Source organism: Eucyclogobius newberryi, unplaced genomic scaffold (assembly GCF_026437365.1).
Source record: "Eucyclogobius newberryi isolate DKJ021-1_F unplaced genomic scaffold, fEucNew1.0.hap1 SCAF_12, whole genome shotgun sequence".
Lineage (NCBI taxonomy): Eukaryota > Metazoa > Chordata > Actinopteri > Gobiiformes > Gobiidae > Eucyclogobius > Eucyclogobius newberryi.
In genome coordinates, this window is record NW_027315746.1 from 36,238,509 (window position 1) to 36,260,640 (window position 22,132).

At 46.4% G+C, this 22,132-nt stretch overlaps 1 protein-coding gene across 3 annotated transcripts in view; it reads right to left on the reverse strand.

Annotated features, from left to right (window-relative positions):
* The window catches only part of depdc5 (DEP domain containing 5, GATOR1 subcomplex subunit), a 100,783-nt gene extending 81,194 nt beyond the window's left edge, over positions 1-19,589 (reverse strand). For all 3 annotated transcript variants that reach the window (XM_072441959.1, XM_072441960.1, XM_072441958.1), the window contains exons 1-6: positions 19,343-19,589; positions 18,257-18,324; positions 14,645-14,732; positions 14,519-14,565; positions 10,123-10,208; positions 9,534-9,617 (exon numbers count right to left, since the gene is read on the reverse strand). In XM_072441959.1, the coding sequence (XP_072298060.1) occupies positions 9,534-9,617; positions 10,123-10,208; positions 14,519-14,565; positions 14,645-14,732; positions 18,257-18,314 (363 nt within the window). In that variant the 5' untranslated portion in view covers positions 18,315-18,324; positions 19,343-19,589. The remainder of the gene's footprint in view (positions 1-9,533; positions 9,618-10,122; positions 10,209-14,518; positions 14,566-14,644; positions 14,733-18,256; positions 18,325-19,342) is intronic.
* Between the last annotated feature and the right edge of the window lie 2,543 nt (positions 19,590-22,132).

Sequence of the window (22,132 nt, forward strand, 5' to 3'; positions counted from 1 at the left end):
TAGGAGGGTCTTTAAGCATGAGTCAAATTGCAAAACTTAAAACAAACTTAGAGGAAGCACAAGAGAAGCTGTTAAAATCTAAAAAAGTATCAAGTGAGTCGGTTAAGTGGGTGCGGAAACACGAGAAGTGGGTAAAAGTGTGGGAGACGGAAGCTGAGTCACGTGAGCGAAAGAGACTATGTAAACAATTGACTGTGAAGGTTGAATGTGAGGAAGAAGGAGAGAGTCGAAAACCGCCGCAATATTCACATACTGCTGCCAACCCTTATCTCATAGCAGACACCAGCACACACACGGCTGGTGCGCGCCCACGCACACACGCACTCACACTCACACCGCCACAACTGGAAGAACGGATCACTTCGTCTATGCCTTCTCTTTATCCAGATTTGACCGGTCTTTCTGCGGCGCTGCTCGACACCGACCTGGACGCCTACCCCAGCGGTCGACCCCACCCAAACCCACCACCAGAACTCGAGGAGGACGGAGCCACAGGGGGCATCGAGCCAACGCAAGTAAAATACAAAAAAAACAAACCTGCTCAAGTAGAAAAGGACTGGACTAACCTTCTACGGACAGGACAAGATATTGGACCACACATGTCCTTGCCAATGGTGGAGGTGGCAGGCCCGGAGGGACAGATGTTTGTTTATAGACCCTGGAGCCCAGAAGAGGTCCTGGCCAACTCCAAAGCCCTGCCTGACCCAGTGCCCAATGGGACTACATTTGCTAGAGAATTCGAAGAATTTTGCCAAGAGCTAAGACCTTCCGGGTTAGAATGTAGAAAAATTTTACTATCTGCTCTGAGGACTAGCGATTTTGCAAAAATTAAAGGAGCCATTCCACCTATTGACATGCGGGCCGACAAACCAGTCTATGAACACAATGTGGGATACATTGCGGCTATAAAGGGGCTGAATACGGCCATCACTGAGGCCTTTCCAATCAAATATGACCCTGAAGCCCTCCTGGGGTGTAAACAAAGGCCAGACGAGACCACAGACGACTATTTTCATAGATTCTCCGTTCTGTATAAAGAAAAGAGTGGCATGGTAGACACACCGGGCTCAGCATATGAAGAAAGCCTTTGTCGGGCCCTCTGCCCTGGCATTCTTCCAGACATTTTTGCCAAAGTGGAAAAGTTGTATATTGGTGGACTTGACCAGCCCAAGCTCGATGACCTGCGCAGATATGCACGTCATGCGCAAAAGCTTATCTCAAAGACACAAAAAAAAAAAGGAAGAGAAACGGGCTACGGAACAACAAGAGGCCACACTGACACTTTTTTCAGGTAGACCAGAGGGGCATCACCAACGCGGCCGTGGGCGTGGGAGACGAGAACAACGTAGGGGGGTGTGTTTCACATGTGGACAGTTCGGACACTTTGCCAGAGACTGCACAGCTGCACCACAGCAGCCCGGACCTTATGTTAACGATCAACTTCCCACAGCAAATCACGCACCGACCCCCCACGTACCCAGACCACAACATTTTCTCCCCACTATGCAGCCTGGACCTTTCTATGCTAACGGATAACTGCCCATGGCCAATCACAGACTCAGATCACAACAAGCTCTGCCCACTCAACCATGTTTAGCTCTTCCAGCTCCTGGACATTATGGGGGGTCGGATTGACTGGCGGGGGCGGAAGGGGGCAGGTCCGAGCACGCAGCAGAGACGACTGGCTCAACGACACACGCACCGGAACAACACCCACAACAACACTTGCAAGAGGGTAATATGCACCTGGCACAACTCACACACGCAATCACCTATCTTGAGGCATGTGCAGTGGTACCGGAGGGTACCTATTCTAAAATTAGTCAAGCTAAAGCTAAATTTCCAGAGCACCAATTGAACGTTAACGGGGAAAAAATTGATTTTTTGGTGGATTCGGGGGCTACAAATTCTGTGATTAAATGTTCTGCACTAACGAAAAAACCTCGGCTGGGGGGTAGTTACACATTTTCATTATCAGCTTCTGGTGAGACAACGAAGGAGCATTTCACATCTCCTTTAACATGTTTTGATGTCGGTGGTCACTCGTTCAAACATTCATTTCTCTATTCCCCTTTGTGTCCAGTGAACTTGATAGGACGGGATCTGATGTGTCGATCAGGAATTTGCCTTATCTCCACATCAGACGGCCTGCAGGTCACAAATAACAGAGAATTGGTACATGGTTTAAATTTTCTGGCAAAGCCTACAGAGGCTCCGGAATATGACTATTTTTGGAAATTGTCTCCAAATTCCTCAATTAAGTTAATTTCATTAGCCTATGAGAAAGTGACACACAATGAGAATGTTGATTTCAAAGATGTGAGAGAATTGCAGTGCTCGTTTTGTTTGCCCACAGATGCAACAGAAATAGAATGTGATTTTGATGCTTGTTGGAATGAATGCTGTGAGGACTTTTTAAAGACTGAACATTTATTCTGGGGTAGAGACTTTTCTGTTGTCTCCGTGTCACTCCCCGATTCACTTAAAAACTTTAGCCTATCAAACTCAAATCTGTACGTAGCATTATCAAAACCAAAGAATGCTAATTGGGGGGAGGTACAGGATTTTGTCCATCAATGTTTTATGGCGGAGGACTGGGATAGTGTTCCAAACTCTAATGTGACATTTTCACGGTCTTCGGGCGCATGGCGGGTGTGTTTACAGTCGTCTCTGCATTCCTTTCGCTGTGTTTCCACTGATAAGAGATACGCTGCTCCGGGAGCAGATTGTTTTTTATCTCAGGCTGGGGCAGAGGCGATACCGGAACTAAGAGAGGTGGGGGTTGACCTGTGGGCTAAGAGTCCAACTGATGTCGGCCTGATTCGAGGTTGTCAGCCCGTGGTGATCACCCCGAAATCTGACGCTCGCCCCTGTAGACCACAATATCCTCTGCGCCCAGAGGCGGTTGAAGGTATTACTCCGGTGTTTGAAGCCCTGAGGGAGGCGGGAGTAATAGTTCCTTGTAAACGAAGCTGTTCAACCTGTCGTGGCTGTGGTGCCAAACCCATACACTATCTTATATCAGATTCCTCCAGAGGCAAAATATTTCACAGTTGTGGATCTAGCTAATGCTTTTTTCTCTGTCCCCGTTCATCAGGATTCGCAGTTTTGGTTTGCTTTCGAGTTTCAGAATCGACTCTGGACTCTGACACGGCTGTGTCAGGGGTTCGTGCATTCTCCAATATGGTACAATGCAGCGCTGCGAGATTCATTGGCTCCCTTGCGACTGGCACCAGGTAGCTGCCTGCTACAATATGTGGATGACATATTGTTGTGCTCGCAAACCGAGGACCAATGTAAACAAGATACAGTGACCTTACTCAAACATTTGCATGCAGAAGGCCACAAGGCCAGTCTCTCAAAATTGCAATATGTTAAAGAGGAAGTAATATTTCTGGGTCATGTGATATCTAAAAATGGCAAAATCATTACTACGAAGCGCGTTTCAGCCATTCAGAATATACCGAAACCAATAACTAAGAAACAATTGATGTCATTTCTAGGAATGTGTTCATATTGTCGACAGTTCATCCCAAATTATTCTGTAATGGAGTCTCCTTTAGGTGCACTAATCCATGGAAAAGGCCTTAGGACTAATGACAAACTGACATGGACAGACTGTTGACGAAAGCAACGGCTGCATGACTTCTGTCCTCTTACAGGCGCACGGGGGCTCCCTGCGACCTGTGGCTTTTTTCTCTGCTAAGCTGGACCCCGTTGCAGCCGGCATGCCACGATGTCTACGCGCGGTGGCGGCTGCTGAAAAAGCAGTCTTGGCCTCGCGTGATCTGGTGGGCTATGCTGAGCTAACACTGCTTGTACCACATGCTGTCTCTCTGATTCTGCTGGAACAGAAAACTTCGCATCTTTCTGCTTCCCGATGGCTCAGGTACAACACAGTTTTGCTTGAATTACCTAACGTCACAGTAAAACGATGCACACAGCTTAACCCTGCCACCCTCTTGCCCACCCCTGAAGAGGGCGAAGCTCACTGTTGCATTTCTACAATCGAACAGGTGTGCACCCCGAGACCGGATCTGAAAGAGGAGCCACTTGTTAACTCTAACTTGGTTTTTTATGTAGATGGATCAGCATCTCGAGACACCAACACGGGACAGAACCGTGTTGGCTTTGCAGTATGCTCTGAGTGGGATGTGGCGGCCTCAGGCCCACTGCCCTCTCATTTCTCTGCACAGACTGCAGAATTGGTGGCTCTGACAGTCGCATGCACATTGGCGAAGGGTCAGTCCGTCACAATTTTCACAGACTCTCGCTATGCGTTTGGTGTATGCCACGACTGGGCGGGGTTGTGGCGACACAGGAACTTTTTGAAATCGGATGGTAAGCCTATTCTGAACTGCACGCAAGTTGGGGAACTCCTGACGGCGATCTTGCTCCCATCTGATATTGCTATATGCAAATGTCAAGCTCATACTAACAGAACTGACCCAATTTCACAGGGAAACAGCAGAGCGGACAAGGCAGCCAAGGCCGCATCTTATCTCTGCAGACAAGAGCAAAATGAATGTTTTGTGTCTAATAACACTTCTCTTCCAGAGTCCTTATCAGCCATTCAGGAATTCTCCACGTCAGAGGAAATCTCTGTGTGGAAGAAGGCGGGGGCTGAGAAGTGTGATGGCATTTGGGTTGGGCCTAACAAAAAAATCTGTTTACCTAAACATTTTTTCAGGCAGATGGCGCTGATCTCACATGGACGGGACCATGCGTCAAAAGGGGGGATGGTGACGGCTGTGGGACAGAATTGGTTCATGAAAGGTTTTACCTTTTATGCCCAAAAATTTTGTCAATCTTGTGCTATCTGTTTAAACAATAATCCAGGTAGAGCAAGACAAATTCCACAGGCGGCACACCCACCGCTAGAAAGACCTTTTGGGCATATGCAAATGGATTTCATTGAGCTTAATCCATCAGAAGGCAAGAAATTCTGTTTAGTGTTTGTTGACATCTGGTCACGTTATGTCGAGGCGTTTCCTTGTAAACATGCCTCCAGCAACGCAGTGGTTAAAGCTCTGATTACAGAGATTGTGCCACGCTGGGGCGTTCCTGAAAAAAATTCAAGTGACAATGGCAGCCACTTTGTAGCAAAAGTGCTAGAGGAGGTGGGTCAATTTCTGGGCATCGATCTCCGAAAACATACTTCTTATCACCCAGAATCTTGTGGTCTCGCCGAGAGATGTAACGGGACACTCAAAACAAAACTGACCAAAATATGTGAGCAAACTGGACTCTCCTGGGTTAAGGCACTGCCACTGGCGTTGATGTACATGAGAATGCGGGTACAGGCAAGATGTAACATGAGTCCATTTGAAATCCTGTTTGCTCGCCCACCTAACATAGGCCTCGACCCACCTCCGCCACGAGATCTGCCCGATTCCTCCCTGTGCGACGACTCAATGCTAGCTTACTGTAAAGAATTGGATGACCTGTTGTCCTCAATTTCTGCACAGGTGAAAGCCGCTCTCCCAAAGGCAGCAGAAGCTGTCCTCCACAACTTCAAACCAGGTGACTGGATCTTGATCCGAGAGCCGAGGAGGAAAAGGTGGTGTTCCAAAAGGTGGATTGGCCCGGTCCAGGTCCTCCTCATCACTCACACCGCAGTGAAAGTCGCAGAACGGGGCACCTGGGTTCACGCATCTCACTGCCGAGCCATCTTCAGCACACCTGCGGAGATCAACAACAACGCGGGTGTCGGTCCACTCGTGGGTCGGACACAAGGGGCAACCACTGAGGACGTCGTGGGACCTTTTTGCAACGATCTCAAGTTCGAGAAAGTCGGGGTCCGAGCAGGTCGTAAACCTCGAAAGGCACCAGAGCCCACTGATCGAGTGCTCCGAGCACGGGGCAAGTTGCCAAAACCCGGCGCGGTTTAAAGCTCCACGTTCTTCTGCATCGTCTGGTAATATCTACACAAATACTGTCCTCATCGTCTTCATGATTCCTGAGGCTCACCCGGCTCCTCCTGGGGGGGGGAGTCCCCCGGAGCGTCAGAGCTCTAAATGGTATCTGACCGACAGAAAGGTCGAGCTCAACATCAGGTTGCTGAACTATAGAATAATGATTTATGCACTGGGTCTGTCAATAGTTCTGGCGTTGGGAATAATATGGTTTATCACTCTGCCTAGCTGGATGTGGCCCCACAGAGAAAACAGGGTAGACCGTAACACTCGTACACTGCACTATGACGACACATCCAAGATCGAGTCTCTCACAGACACTTATAACCATTCCACCGTCTATACACTAAACTATTGGTATCGATATGCTAAATATGTAGCCGACAGTCACAAGCGGAGAGAATGTTATGTATGTACACACATGCCTATGGCAACCAACTCTCCACACGTGCTCCCTCTCCCTGTGCCTAATTTATCCAACATGTTACCTGGCACTCTAATTTCTAGAGATAATGTTAAACTTCTGAGTAGGATAGTTTGGTCTGCATGGAGAGCGGTGATTCCTCTTCTCCCACGCAAGATTAAGTTCCGACCTCAGATTCACATCAGACCTCCTAAAAATGTAAAACTAGGGCCGCTTTTTGGACCAGTCCACATTCGACCTGGCTCTAAATTTACATGCTTTGCACAGACTATTGCATCCACCTTATCTATCGGTCCAGGATCTGAACTTAAACCACTCCAGGTAGGGCAAATCCCTGATTTATATTGTTCCACAGTGTATGTCCCGTGTACTTATCTGGTGAACAACACCCACTTGAGCACCCACTTGAATAATTCTCAGGCGGGCCCCAAAACCACATGTGCACCTTACTACACTGTTCCAGACATTTTAGGGACCGTTCCAAAAGAGGAGTACATGTTTCTTTGTGGATATTACATGTATGAATGTCTTCCGGCGGGATGGGTTGGCCGATGCGCTGATGTGATTCCTTCAGATCATTCATACATAATATCCAGCATACCACATCACACACCCAGGACACAAAGGGATCTGGCATCTCATGACGCTGTTTGGGGGTCTGACGTGCCAGATGACCATAAAATTTGGACAACGGGGGAAAAGGTCTTATTTGCATTGTTCCCAAGTGTGGGAGTGGGTAAATTGATGTTGCGTATGGAGACTCTTAGCTATAGATTTACTGCTTTTATAAACACAACATTAGCTACTTTCGAGGCAGAGAGAGAGGAGATGCATGCACTTCGCGCAGTAGCACTTCAAAATCGTATTGTGCTGTATCAGATAACGGCCTTCAGTGGGGGGGTGTGCACTTTACTAAAAGGGAGCTGCTGTACCTACATTCCTGCTAATGATGAGGATGGGGGTGCGATCCAACAGGGACTCGCAAACTTGACCAAACTCCGTAATCTCATGGAGTCTGAAACTGTCACGGCCACTCACCCTTTTTCTGTGTTAGGATGGGCTCTTACTTCCTGGCGTGACGTGCTCATAAATTTATTGTAGGGGTAATCTTGATTCTGTTTTCTTGTGTTCTCCCATGTTTGTTCAAAGTGATGGGTAAAATGGTTTCTGCTCAATATGTGTCTGTTCAGGTTCCAGGGCCAGATAGAGACGCGTCTAAGCAAGACAGGCTACATTAGTGATTCAAGGGAATGAGACCTTAAGCCGGTATAAACAAGAGCGGAGGCAAATAAAACTTTAACAGTTTTATTAATTTCTTTTAAACTGTTTTTGAAATCACTGATTCAAAGGGAAATTGTAATGACTTAAATTAAGACAGGAGATAGACTGAAATCTTTATTTTGATGAAATTAATAGAGCATTTTTTTTTGTTTTTCCTTCCAGAAGTCAGCATCAGCCTGTCCGTCCTGAGCCCCATTCACAGTGGAATTCCTCCAGGTTTCTACTTTTATCCCAAAGTGGTTTTGTAGTTTTCTCGTACTCAGGTTTTCTACTTTTATCCCAAAGAGGTTTGGTAGTTTTTTCCTGGCCGGTGGAGGGGGTCTCGGGACGGGGGAGCTGGGGTTAACTTTATTAATATTTTTTATTAATAATAGTATCTATTTATTATTATTATTATTATTATTATTATTATTTTATTACTAATTTCAAGGGTTAAATTTTATTAATTAGTGTTTTTAATCATTAAATTGGTCATTTTTATTAATATTTTTTTTGATAATTTATCTAATTATTGTTATTATTCATTTTTTGTTGTGTTATTAATTATTAATTAATATTTTCTCTGATTGGTAATTGATTGATGATATGATATTAAACAGGGGTTTAAGATAATCAAAAGAGTGGTATTGTAATGGCAGAAAATGGGTCATGTCATGTCATTCTAATGTTGTTTTAGGCCATGACATGTCACGGAATTAATATCTTTGTTGTTCTCCTGTGTGCAGATGGGATAAGAATATGAGGTCCTGATTATACTGAATATCTACTGTCCGGCGCCTCTTAATCATCAATTAATGCGTCAGGACCGGATTCGGTGTGGAAATGGTCTTTGATTAAACCTCTGAAGAGATAGCTGGAACCGTCACAGACGTGATAGTCTGGTCTATCTCTTTTTGAGCTGATTTGGGTTGTGATTATGTTATGTTTGTTACCACCTATAAAAGGTGTACTTTGTAAATTGTAAAGTTAGGTAGGGACAGAACGAACTTGTCTTAGGGAAAGTGAGGGTGTTTATCCACTGTGCACGTGAATAAACTTCCACCTTTTGAGAGAGACCGAGAGACTCTGTTTCTGCTTCAAGTTATTGCCTGGTTACTCTTTACTTGATCATTGTTTACAGGAAACTGTCCTAACCGTGCGTGTCTGTCTGTCTCTGTGTGTGTGTGTGTGTGTGCGTGTCTGTCTGTCTGTCTGTGTGTGTGTGTGTGTGTGCGTGTGTGCGTGTCTGTCTGTGTGTGTGCGTGTGTGTCTGTCTGTCTGTCTGTGTGTGTGTGTGTGCGTGTGTGCGTGTCTGTCTGTGTGTGTGCGTGTGTGCGTGTCTGTCTGTCTGTCTGTGTGTGTGTCTGTCTGTGTGTGTGTGCGTGTCTGTCTGTCTGTCTGTGTGTGTGTGTGTGTGCGTGTCTGTCTGTCTGTCTGTGTGTGTGTGTGCGTGTGTGTGTGTATATGTGTGTGTGTGTGTGTGTGTGTGTATAAGATAAGATAAGATAAGATAAGATAATCCTTTATTGTCCCACATGGGGAAATTTCATTGGTGCAACGCAGGTAGATACAGAGGTAGATACAGAAGAACAGATCACTTATAGGAAGTCTGAAAAACACTTTCAGTAGAAGATCTCCTATAAATAAATTAAAAAAATAAAATAAAAATGTGTGTGTGTGTGTGCGTGCAAGCGTGTCTGTCTGTCTGTGTGTGTGTGTGCGTGTGTGTGTATATGTGTGTGTGTGTCTGTCTGTCTGTGTGTGTGTGTGTGTGTGTGTGTGTGCGTGTGCGAGCGTGCGTGTGTGTCTGTCTGTCTGTGTGTGTGAGGCTTATTCTCACTCATTCTAGTGCATGAGGGACTAACTTTTAAGATAATAAAATAATGTATGATATATTCAATGTAAATGAGCTATAACAGGATGTCAGGTCTCACCAGACTCTTCTTGAGCCTCCACATGTCTCCTCGACCGATGTACTGGTCTTTAAAGGTCAGCTCCACCAGGTCCAAGGTCACATCCTGAAAGTCAAACATGTATTACATGTATACAGCCATCATGTGACGTCATGACAACACCAACACATTGGATTGGCCAAACTCTGGACCAAAGCGCCTGAGGTGTAACTTCACAAATCAGTTTGGTTGGAAACACGATGCAATTTCACAAAAAACTGACAAATCATTTACATAATCTTTTGATCATTATTTTTGTAAATGTGTTGTGTAATTTAGTTGAAAGCCTTTTGTATAATCCTTTTATAGAGCAGGGATGGGCCCCCACAAGTCATCTATCGCCTGTAAAGTCACCTCCAGCTCTTCAGGGTTCACGCTTCACTGTGATTGGTTACATCCACCCATCACTCAAAGGCAGTGAGTGATGGTGCAGAATTGTACATGTCAGTTACAGGACCACACCCACACTCCTCCTAAAGTCACACATTTTAAAACTTGAAGACAAAGTAAAACAAAAACTAGTATTAATAATCCCAGTGCATCACTAGTACAGACTTGTAAAAATAGATACCTTTGGGTCAACAATGTTGACTATGACATCTTGGTAGGCTCGCAGTTTGAAGACTTGAGCGACAGTCTGGTCCACACTGATGGTTTCTGAGGGAAGCACACAGCAGTACACTGTCACAGTAGTACCCCGTCACAGTAGTACACCTCCCAGTAGTACAACGTCACAGTAGTACACCGTCACAGCAGTACACGTCACAGTAGTACACCGTCAAAGTAGTACACGTCACAGTAGTACACCTCACAGTAGTACACCTCCCAGTAGTACACCGTCACAGCAGTACACCTCACAGTAGTACACCTCACAGTAGTACACGGTCACAGTAGTACGCAGTCACAGCAGTAAACGTCACAGCAGTAAACGTCACACCAGTACACGTCACAGTAGTACACCGTCACAGTAGTAAACCGTCACAGTAGTACACGTCACAGTAGTACACGTCACAGTAGTACACCGTCACAGTAGTACACCGTCACAGTAGTACACCGTCACAGCAGTACACGTCACAGCAGTACATGTCACAGTAGTACACCGTCACAGTAGTACACCTCACAGCAGTACGTCACAATAGTACACCGTCACAGCAGTACAACGGCACAGCAGTACAACGTCACAATAGTACACCGTCACAGTAGTACACCGTCACAGCAGTAAACGTCACAGCAGTACAACGTCACAGCAGTACAACGTCACAGTAGTACACCGTCACAGTAGTACATCGTCACAGTAGCACACCTCACAATAGTACACCTCACAGTAGTACACAGTCACAGCAGTACACGGTCACAGCAGTACACCGTCACAGCAGTACAACGTCACAGCAGTACAACGTCACAGTAGTACACCGTCACAGTAGTACACGTCACAGCAGTACACCGTCACAGCAGTACACCGTCACAGCAGTAAACGTCACAGCAGTACACCGTCACAGTAGTACACCGTCACAGTAGTAAACCGTCACAGTAGTACACCTCACAGGTAGTACACCTCACAGTAGTACAACGTCACAGCAGTACACCGTCACAGTAGTACACCGTCACAGTAGTACATGTCACATTGGTACACCGTCACATTTGTACACCGTCACAGTGGTACACCGTCACAGTAGTACACGTCACATTGGTACACCGTCACAGTAGTACACCGTCACAGTGGTACACCTCACAGTAGTACACCTCACAGCAGTACACCTCACAGTAGTACACCTCACAGTAGTACACGGTCACAGCAGTACACGGTCACAGCAGTAAACGTCACAGCAGTACACCGTCACAGTAGTACACCGTCACAGTAGTAAACCGTCACAGTAGTACACCTCACAGTAGTACACGTCACAGTAGTACACCGTCACAGTAGTACAACTCACAGCAGTACAACGTCACAGTAGTACACCGTCACAGCAGTACAACGTCACAGCAGTACAACGTCACAGTAGTACACGTCACAGTAGTACACCTCACAATAGTAGACCTCACAGTAGTACACGGTCACAGTAGTACACCGTCACAGCAGTACACGTCACAGTAGTACACCGTCACAGTAGTAAACCGTCACAGTAGTACAATGTCACAGTAGTACAACGTCACAGTAGTACACGTCACATTGGTACACCGTCACAGTGGTACACCGTCACAGTAGTACACCGTCACAGTGGTACACCGTCAATGACAGACAGGGTCCTATTACAATTACACCAGACCATCTATAGCGTGTCCAAATGGAAGGATATAATTCAAAGAGCATAACCACTGGGATTCATATTTTAGTGAAGACTGACGTACTTAATCCTAAAATAATCCTGCCTTAACAGGGTGGAAGCTGAAACAGCCCATGAAGACGGGATGAGGCAAACTGCTGCTCCTCCAGCCACGACTGTGTCCACAGGAGGAAGAGGACCGGCTGGTGTAGACAGGAAGGTTTTGTGATTTCTGTCATGTCTTTGTGATTTTAAAGCATTTTTTCCTGTTGTGTGAAGCACTTTGAATTGCCTTGTGTACGAATTGTGCTCTACAAATAAACTTGCTTTGGTGCAGCAGTAACAATTTGGAGTTCAACGCCCAGAAGTTCAGGAAAGTCACAGCCCCCCAGCCCCCCCTCACTATCACAGACTCCCCCATCTCCACTGTGGACTCCCTCCACCTCCTCTGCTCCACCATCACCAGGACCTCAAGTGGGAGGAGCCACCATCAGCTCCTCATGAAGAAGGTCTAACAGAGGATGAACTTCCTGCAGCAGCTGAGGAAAAACAAGCTGATGATGGTGCAGTTCTACACGTCCATCATTGAGTCCATCATCACCTCCTCCATCACCTCCTCCATCACCTCCTCCATCACCTCCTCCATCACCGTGTGGTACACTGGAGCCACAGCCAGGGACAAACAGAGACTACAGCGCCCTCTGCTGAGAAGGTGATCAGCTGTAGACTTCCATCTCTGCAGAAGGCCACTCCCCTCAGGCAGGAGGCCACTCCCATCAGGCAGGAGGCCACTCCCCTCAGGCAGGATGCCACTCCCATCAGGAAGGAGGCCACTCCCCTCAGGCAGGAAGCCACTCCCCTCAGGCAAGAGGCCACTCCCCTCAGACAGGAGGCCACTCCCCTCAGGCAAGAGGCCACTCCCCTCAGGCAAGAGGCCACTCCCCTCAGGCAAGAGGCCACTCCTCTCAGACAGGAGGCCACTCCTCTCAGACAGGAGGCCACTCCCCTCAGGCAAGAGGCCACTCCCCTCAGGCAGGAGGCCACTCCTCTCAGACAGGAGGCCACTCCTCTCAGACAGGAGGCCACTCCTCTCAGACAGGAGGCCACTCCCCTCAGGCAAGAGGCCACTCCCCTCAGGCAGGAGGCCACTCCCCCAGTAGTACACCTCACAGTAGTACACCGTCACAGTAGTACACCTCACAGTAGTACACCTCACAGTAGTACACCGTCACAGTAGTACACGTCACAGTAGTACACGTCACAGTAGTACACCGTCACAGTAGTAAACCGTCACAGTAGTACACCGTCACAGTAGTACACCGTCACAGTAGTAAACCGTCACAGTAGTACACCTCACAGTAGTACACTTCACAGTAGTACACCGTCACAGCAGTACACCTCACAGTAGTACACCTCACAGTAGTACACCTCACAGTAGTACACCTCACAGTAGTACACCGTCACAGCAGTAAACGTCACAGCAGTACACGTCACAGTAGTACACCGTCACAGTAGTACACCGTCACAGTAGTAAACCGTCACAGTAGTAAACCGTCACAGTAGTACACCTCACAGTAGTACACCGTCACAGTAGTAAACCGTCACAGTAGTAAACCGTCACAGTAGTACACCTCACAGTAGTACACCGTCACAGCAGTACACGTCACAGTAGTACACCTCACAGTAGTACACCTCACAGCAGTACACCGTCACAGTAGTACACCGTCACAGTAGTAAACCGTCACAGTAGTAAACCGTCACAGTAGTACACCGTCACAGCAGTACACGTCACAGTAGTACACCTCACAGTAGTACACTGTCACAGTAGTAAACCGTCACAGTAGTAAACGTCACAGCAGTAAACGTCACAGTAGTACACCGTCACAGTAGTACACCGTCACAGTAGTACACCTCACAGTAGTACACCTCACAGTAGTACACGTCACAGTAGTACACGTCACAGTAGTACAACGTCACAGTAGTACACTGTCACAGTAGTACACCTCACAGTAGTACACCGTCACAGCAGTACACCGTCACAGCAGTACACCGTCACAGTAGTACACCGTCACAGCAGTACACCGTCACAGTAGTACACCGTCACAGTAGTACACCGTCACAGCAGTACACCGTCACAGTAGTACACCGTCACAGTAGTACACCGTCACAGTAGTACACCGTCACAGTAGTACACCGTCACAGTAGTACACCTCCCAGCACCTAACATCTGTCACAATTATATTCATGTAAATACCTCCTATCCACGGGGTGGGCGGGGCCTCACGCGCTCACTGAGACTGCGTCACATCACTAGTGTTATACACTTATATATGTTATACACTTTGAGTGGTGTAAAGGGCTCTATAAATAAAGGTTGATTGATTATAGAACAGTAATGACAGCCTTGTGTTCAGAGGAGAAAGTTATTAAAGATTCAAGTCAGGTTTTACTTTTGTTTTGTTGAGCGTGAAAGAACAACGCAAAGGGAAAGGTTAGATAATAATGATAATTATTGATAACGCAAGAGTAATCTAAACAAACTTTTAAAAACAGTAGGACATTATAATCTGCTTTATGCTGCATCTTAGATGAAAGTTCCTATTTTGTGAATTGTTCACCGACAAAGGCAATAAAAGTGATTCTCATTCTGAATAATCACAACTTCCAAAGATTATATTCCTTGAGTAAACTGAAATCTTTTACCTTTCTGAAGATCTTCTTTCAGGCTTTTAACTTGCAGCAGGAGAGGGCTGAACAATGTGACAGAAACACATAGATTAGAGATACAAAGACTGCAATGCCTTGTAAAGGTCTGAGCGAGCGTCTGACCTGTACTCATCAGTGGGATGAGCGATCTCGATAATATCCCCCAGATTGACCTGAGGGAAGACTTTCGGGTTGACGACCAGTTCATCATCTGCAAGAAATACAACTGATAAATAATCCTCCTTTGTGTGTATTGTAAATAATGGTCACACAAATGCACTGCTATCATCTCCACACCAACTGCATTCTGACACCACAATGATCATTTAGAATAAAACAATTCAAAGTTTTGGAAAATGGAATGAAATTTTCAACCAAAAAAAAAGCACTTCTTTGGATAGACCTTCTATTGGGCCCTTAACCAAGGCTCCTGAGCAGAAATGGCTCCAGGGGCCCAGAAATGCATGAAGACTCCTTTTCACACAGTCTTGTTCACCAATGAGTGCAGCACTACCCTGGATGGTCCAGATGGATGGAGTGATGGATGGTTGGTCTTCGGCCACCACAAGGCTGCGACGTAAGCGAGGAGGGGGCGGAGTCATGTTTTGGGCTGGAATCATGGGGAGAGAGCTGGTCGGTCCCTTTAGGGTCCCTGACTGACCACTTTCTTCCTTAGTACAAAAAGAAGAAGTGTGCTCTCCCTAAACAAAATCATCATGACATTCACACCAGCTCGTGCTGCGAGGAACGTCTCTGCATCACTGACTCGGGACATAAAAGGAGAGACATTCAGGGTGAAAGGTCAATGAGGGCGGGAGACCTTCGCATCCAAACAGCAGCTCTGGGAGGATATTCTGACATCCTGCCCTCCATCCTTGAAGATATTCAAGCAGAAACTCAAGCAGAACAAGTTCAGTGGATGCCAGAACTGTGAAGTTCCTGTTAAATAAGAGCTCCTATGTTCAAATGTAACTTGACCTGTTCAGATGTTTGGATTGAAATAACTTTTGATTTCAGTAAATAAGATCTGCTAATGGTTCTATCCATCCATCCATCTTCTACTGCTTTATCCGGGGCCGGGTCGCGGGGGCAGCAGTGCTAATGGTTCTAATTTAACAAACTACCATTTTTAGTTCTTTACAACAACAACAACATAGTTTGAAACTCTGTTGTGCAAAATTATTTGTAATAGTGCATTTTAAGTTTTTATTTTTGGAAAAAAAAATACTGTTAGTCTGCCCGAAAAATAAATTGTCTGTTTGCTGTAACCCGACCCAACATTTTTCAAGTGGGTCGGTCGGTAAATTCTTATTTTTTTAACTTTGAAGGCAAAAAAAAAAAGATGCAAATTTTGCCATTTTTGGACTCGGAGTGAGCGTTAGGGGTCAGGCTTCAACAGTCCAGGGGTCGGGCTTCAACAGTCCAGGGGTCAGGCTTCAACAGTCCAGGGGTCAGAGGCTTTCAACAGTCCAGGGGTCGGGCTTCAACAGTCCAGGGGTCGGGCTTCAACAGTCCAGGGGTCAGGCTTCAACAGTCCAGGGGTCGGGCTTCAACAGTCCAGGGGTCGGGCTTCAACAGTCCAGGGGTCGGGCTTCAACGGACCAGGGGTCAGGCTTCAACAGTCCAGGGGTCGGGCTTCAACAGTCCAGGGGTCGGGCTTCAACAGTCCAGGGGTCAGGCTTCAACAGTCCAGGGGTCGGGCTTCAACAGTCCAGGGGTCAGGCTTCAACAGTCCAGGGGTCGGGCTTCAACAGTCCAGGGGTCAGGCTTCAACAGTCCAGGGGTCGGGCTTCAACAGTCCAGGGGTCAGGCTTCAACAGTCCAGGGGTCGGGCTTCAACGGTCCAGGGGTCAGGCTTCAACAGTCCAGGGGTCGGGCTTCAACGGACCAGGGGTCAGGCTTCAACAGTCCAGGGGTCGGGCTTCAACAGTCCAGGGGTCAGGCTTCAACAGTCCAGGGGTCGGGCTTCAACAGTCCAGGGGTCGGGCTTCAACAGACCAGGGGTCGGGCTTCAACAGTCCAGGGGTCGGGCTTCAACAGTCCAGGGGTCAGGCTTCAACAGTCCAGGGGTCGGGCTCCGCCATGTTTGTTGTGATGACGCTGCTGGCCGTGGTTCCCTCCCAGAATGCATAGCGTAAGTCAAATTTAAATGAAGCCACACCATGATGCAGAGCGTCATGAGCGGTGGCCAGTGGCGCTGACAGAGGCTAATCAACATGTAAAAGACATTATAGGTTCTCTCCTGCACAATCTGTTTAATACAGAAGCACATGGAGGACCGAAAATGAAGACGCTTATGCGTTGCGCAATACGTTATTTGAAAGATAGGTTTACCAGCGCTATAAAATTATTCTAAACGGCACTATAGGAAAGACCGGTTGGTGAGTCGGCAAAATATTTGAAAAATAAAAGTCCATATTCATGCAGCAGCAGGAACAGGAACATGGACTTTTGATGTGATTTATGATGTGAAACGTTCATATCACAGACATGTTTCTGCTCAAACTCAATATGAGCTATTTTCATAGTTTAAGTTGATCTTAGTGACAAATGATTCATGTAGTGACTCAAATGAGGTCATTGTGTTTGTGTCACAGTCACATTAGTGTGTCACAGTCATGTTCAGACTTTATTACACTCTGACCTGTGTTTTTACCTGTGGCTCCTGATCTGTCCAGGTTTGTAGAGGATGTTTTCCTCAGAGCATCATCACAGAAGTTAGTTCACTTTTAGCACAACTCTAACATCCACAAAACTGTCTTCTTTCTTTCTTCCACGTGTTTCCTAAAGCCACACGTCTCTGTCCTCGCTCAGACCTCTGCTCAGACGTGCGTAAGTGCTGTAAAGTGCTGTAAAGTGCGCAAACGCGCGTCTTACTTCTCTCAGCACTTCTCCCTCGGCAGCACACACGGCAGTGAAGAGCCGCGCAGGGAGGGGCGGCCACCAGCGGCATTGTGGGATGTCTAGTTTTAGCGATAAAAACGGTTACGGATGTAACTACGGTTCTATGAACGAAAAAAAAACAACTTAAAAATATATATATATATATATAAATTCTAAATGTTCGGCAGGCCGGATGTTTGACACCCCTGCGTTAGAATATACTGCTGCTGCAGGGAAAAGGCCCAAACTGAGCCGACGATCAAAGACTGGACTGACATTATACTGGACATAAGTATCATGATATTTGGACTTAATCTGAAAGGCCGTGGCTGGAGAGCTGCGGCGCGGTCAAATAGCTGCGCAGTTTCAGGGACCGCGGCATTTCCCTTATAGCCTCATGGCTAACCCTAACCCTAACCCATGGCTAACCCTAACCCTAACCTTAACCCTAACCTTAACCCTAACCCGGCGCGGTCTAAAACGGCGCTAAAACGCGGTCAAATAGCGGCGCAGTTTCAGGAGCACAAAAATAACATGGCAGTTTCGGCCGCGGCTCTGCAGACACTCCCTTTCTGAAAATGGATCAGTCTGATAAAAGTGGACAAATGGGGTGCTTTGATTTAACTTATTTAGGGTGTTTTTTTGGTCTTTTGCGTTTGCTTGCGATGTTCTCTTTGGTCCTGTTCTGTTTCATGCAGGTTTTTGTGTCATGTGTTTGAAAAGAGGAGTTCATCTGGTTAAATAAAGGTTAAGAATAAATACATTCCGTTTTCAGCTGATTTTGACATTCTTCACTTCTGAATCTCATTTAAGTCCTCTCACCAGACTTTGTTTTATTTATTTTGTACTTACCACTGCCACCAAAGCCCTTCTTGTGGAGCACTAGCTTGTAGGATTTATTAGTCCTCATTGCAAATCAGCTGAAACAAAAAGAGCATAAGACATTTCAAGAGTTAGTTATAGAATATGCACAAGAATATGCACATTTCCCACTCACATTCAAACTAAACTAGATGAGTTTAAGTATGTATGACAGGTTAGACTAAAGCATGGTGAACATGATTATATTTAAGATTTTCACAAAGATGTGCGTAGGTTTTTCTAATTTTACAAGTTTATAATGTTACTTCCTGGTTGTAAATGAGCAGATGTGACAGACGTAGAACTAATTCCACGACTGGTTCCTAGCAACCATAATGTAACCAAGGGCCAAGATCCATATTAATTGCACAATAGTTACGATTTGACAAATAATACCTGACAATTTTTGCCATTTTGTAAAATGATTGTTTAGACCGTCTCGCGGAAATTGTCTCTACATTTTTGACAGAATGTCACTTATTGATGACAATGATGAAAATGATGATGAAAATTCCACATCCATAAAGCTAAATGTTTGAATGATTATCATGTGTTGTGGTTGAGACAGAGCTGTTAATGAACTCACGTGACAAACACATGTCAACACAGATTATACTCATGGGCTCATCCCACATCCAGGACAATGTATCACGTGACTGAAAGTGACCAACCAATAAAGTCACATGATGCATTTAGAACATGTTTGTACAGATCTAAACTACAGGGTTGGACGTGTTTATGCATTTTGCAGCCACGGCTAATTGTTCAATAAAATGTTGATTCCATTGTGATGAATCTTTCAGCCCTAAATGAAATGACCTGCTGCATTTTAAAGAGGAAACAGTTGCTAGTGTGACTCATGTCATGTGTGTATTATATTGTATTATGTGTATTATATTGTATTATGTGTATTATGTGTATTATGCTTGTGTGCGAGTTGTACAAGAAATCAGCATTACTTCCTGTCATTTTCAACTTTTATTTGTCGACTTTTCTTCACAGACGGCCAAAGTAAAGCTGTGACAAACACACAGGTAGAATCCCGGGAGAACATGTCACTGTTTGAAGCAGTTGTACCTGACGAGTCCTCGGTCAACAACAGCTTGAGCCGCGGCCATGCTTCATGCTTCATGTTTCATGTTTCTCCGAGGTAAATGAAGCCTGCAACACGGAGCAGTTCCTGAATCTACGTACATTTTTCACTCACATGTTACTACAAGATTGTAAATGTAAACTGCGTCTTCACAAACGAATAAAACAGCTTTTCTAGGCTGTAAATATGAGTTTGTGAAGACAAACGTGAGCAGTTTGTTAGCAAAGGGCGGTCAGTGAACAGGCTTGTGACTGTTTACTTCCGGGTTAATGCAAAGGAGCGATATGATTGGTCCAAGAGCGTCCAAAGAGCTGAAATACACTCAAGAGGAAGTTGTGTTTTATTCTATCTATGTTGTAACTTTGCTAAGTTACAACATAAGTTATATATTTATTCATTCATCCATTCAAAATTATATATATGTATATATATATATATAGATCTATATAGATGATGACTAGTTGGTGACTAAGAGAGGGAAGGTGGAAGGTGGTCCACACAGAGGGAAGGTGGTCCACACAGAGGGAAGGTGGTCCACACAGAGGGAAGGTGGTCCACACAGAGGGAAGGTGGTCCACACAGAGGGAAGGTGGTCCACACAGAGGGAAGGTGGTCCACACAGAGGGAAGGTGGTCCACACAGAGGGAAGGTGGTCCACACAGAGGGATGGTGGTCCTCACAGAGGGAAGGTGGTCCACACAGAGGGAAGGTGGTCCACACAGAGGGAAGGTGGTCCACACAGAGGGAAGGTGGTCCACACAGAGGGAAGGTGGTCCTCACAGAGAGAAGGTGGTCCACACAGAGGGAAGGTGGTCCTCACAGAGAGAAGGTGGTCCACACAGAGGGAAGGTGGTCCACACAGAGGGAAGGTGGTCCTCACAGAGGGAAGGTGGTCCACACAGAGGGAAGGTGGTCCTCACACTAGCACCCTGAGACTGGACACTAGCACCCTGAGACTGGACACTAGCACCCTGAGACTGTACACTAGCACCCTGAGACTGGACACTAGCACCCTGAGACTGTACACTAGCACCCTGAGACTGGACACTAGCACCCTGAGACTGGACACTAGCACCCTGAGACTGCACACTAGCACCCTGAGACTGTACACTAGCACCCTGAGACTGGACACTAGCACCCTGAGACTGGACACTAGCACCCTGAGACTGCACACTAGCACCCTGAGACTGTACACTAGCACCCTGAGACTGGACACTAGCACCCTGAGACTGTACACTAGCACCCTGAGACTGGACACTAGCACCCTGAGACTGTACACGAGCCGTAAGGAAGGAGCCCGAGGACTAGTGAGTGTGAGAGCCACTATCCAGGACGAAACGTCAGAGGAAAGCCGTGGTGGTGGACATTGCAGTGCATCATGGGATGGAAACATCCAGAAAAAGGAACATGAGAATCTAGAGAAATCCCAAGGCCTCAGAGAGGAGCTGGAGAAGGTCTGGAGCGTGAAAGTGTCTTGATGATCGCCTGTTAAAAGCCAATCCCAATGCCACCTCCGGATATGTGCCAGATTTGCTACTATTATTGAGCGTCTGCTTATGATGTCATAAAGCAGACTCTATGTTATTGCTTTTTAAGATAAGAGATAACCCTTTCACCGATTTCAGCAAGTTATACCTCTTTACGATCGCGGTCTACGAACGGTCTATAAGAGTTTTGTTTATAAGAAGTGTGATAAGAGTGTTTTTTTTTTTTAAAGCTTTCTATGTTATCTGTTCTTTTCTTCTGTATCTACTTGCGTTGCAACATCAACATTTCCCCATTGTGTGGACAAATAAAGGCATATCTTATATCTTATATTATCTTATACCCAAAACCTGATCATGTGAATGATCAAAAAGTGGAGGGAAGTTCATTCCTAATGTGCCCACGGCATATTCCCATTTCCCACAAATCCAATCTTCCACATTTGGCATTCTGATGATGTAACTGGAGTTTATGTCCTAAAGCAGACGCCAACATGGAGCATGAAGTCTGAAGATCACTACACTACCATCAGTCTCTTCAAATCAATAGAATTGTACATGTACCATGTTTCTCCAGGTGTTCTGAGGAGTACCTCTGCTTCTCCTGGTGTTCTGAGGAGCACCTCTGCTTCTCCTGGTGTTCTGAGGAGCACCTCTGTTTCTCCTGGTGTTCTGAGGAGCACCTCTGCTTCTCCTGGTGTTCTGAGGAGCACCTCTGCTTCTCCTGGTGTTCTGAGGAGCACCTCTGCTTCTCCTGGTGTTCTGAGGAGCACCTCTGCTTCTCCTGGTGTTCTGAGGAGCACCTCTGCTTCTCCTGGTGTTCTGAGGAGCACCTCTGCTTCTCCTGGTGTTCTGAGGAGCACCTCTGCTTCTCCTGGTGTTCTGAGGAGCACCTCTGCTTCTCCTGGTGTTCTGAGGAGCACCTCTGCTTCTCCTGGTGTCGTGAGGAGCACCTCTGCTTCTCCTGGTGTCGTGAGGAGCACCTCTGCTTCTCCTGGTGTTCTGAGGAGCACCTCTGCTTCTCCTGGTGTTCTGAGGAGCACCTCTGCTTCTCCTGGTGTCGTGAGGAGCACCTCTGCTTCTCCTGGTGTCGTGAGGAGCACCTCTGCTTCTCCTGGTGTTCTGAGGAGCACCTCTGCTTCTCCTGGTGTTCTGAGGAGCACCTCTGCTTCTCTCGGTGTTCTGAGCATGTTTTTTACCTTCAAAAGTCACAGAAGAGTCACATGGAAAGAGAATCCATGTCTCAGCTCCTCCTGAGCTCTTCACAGATGTGGTGGAACTTTTGCTGTT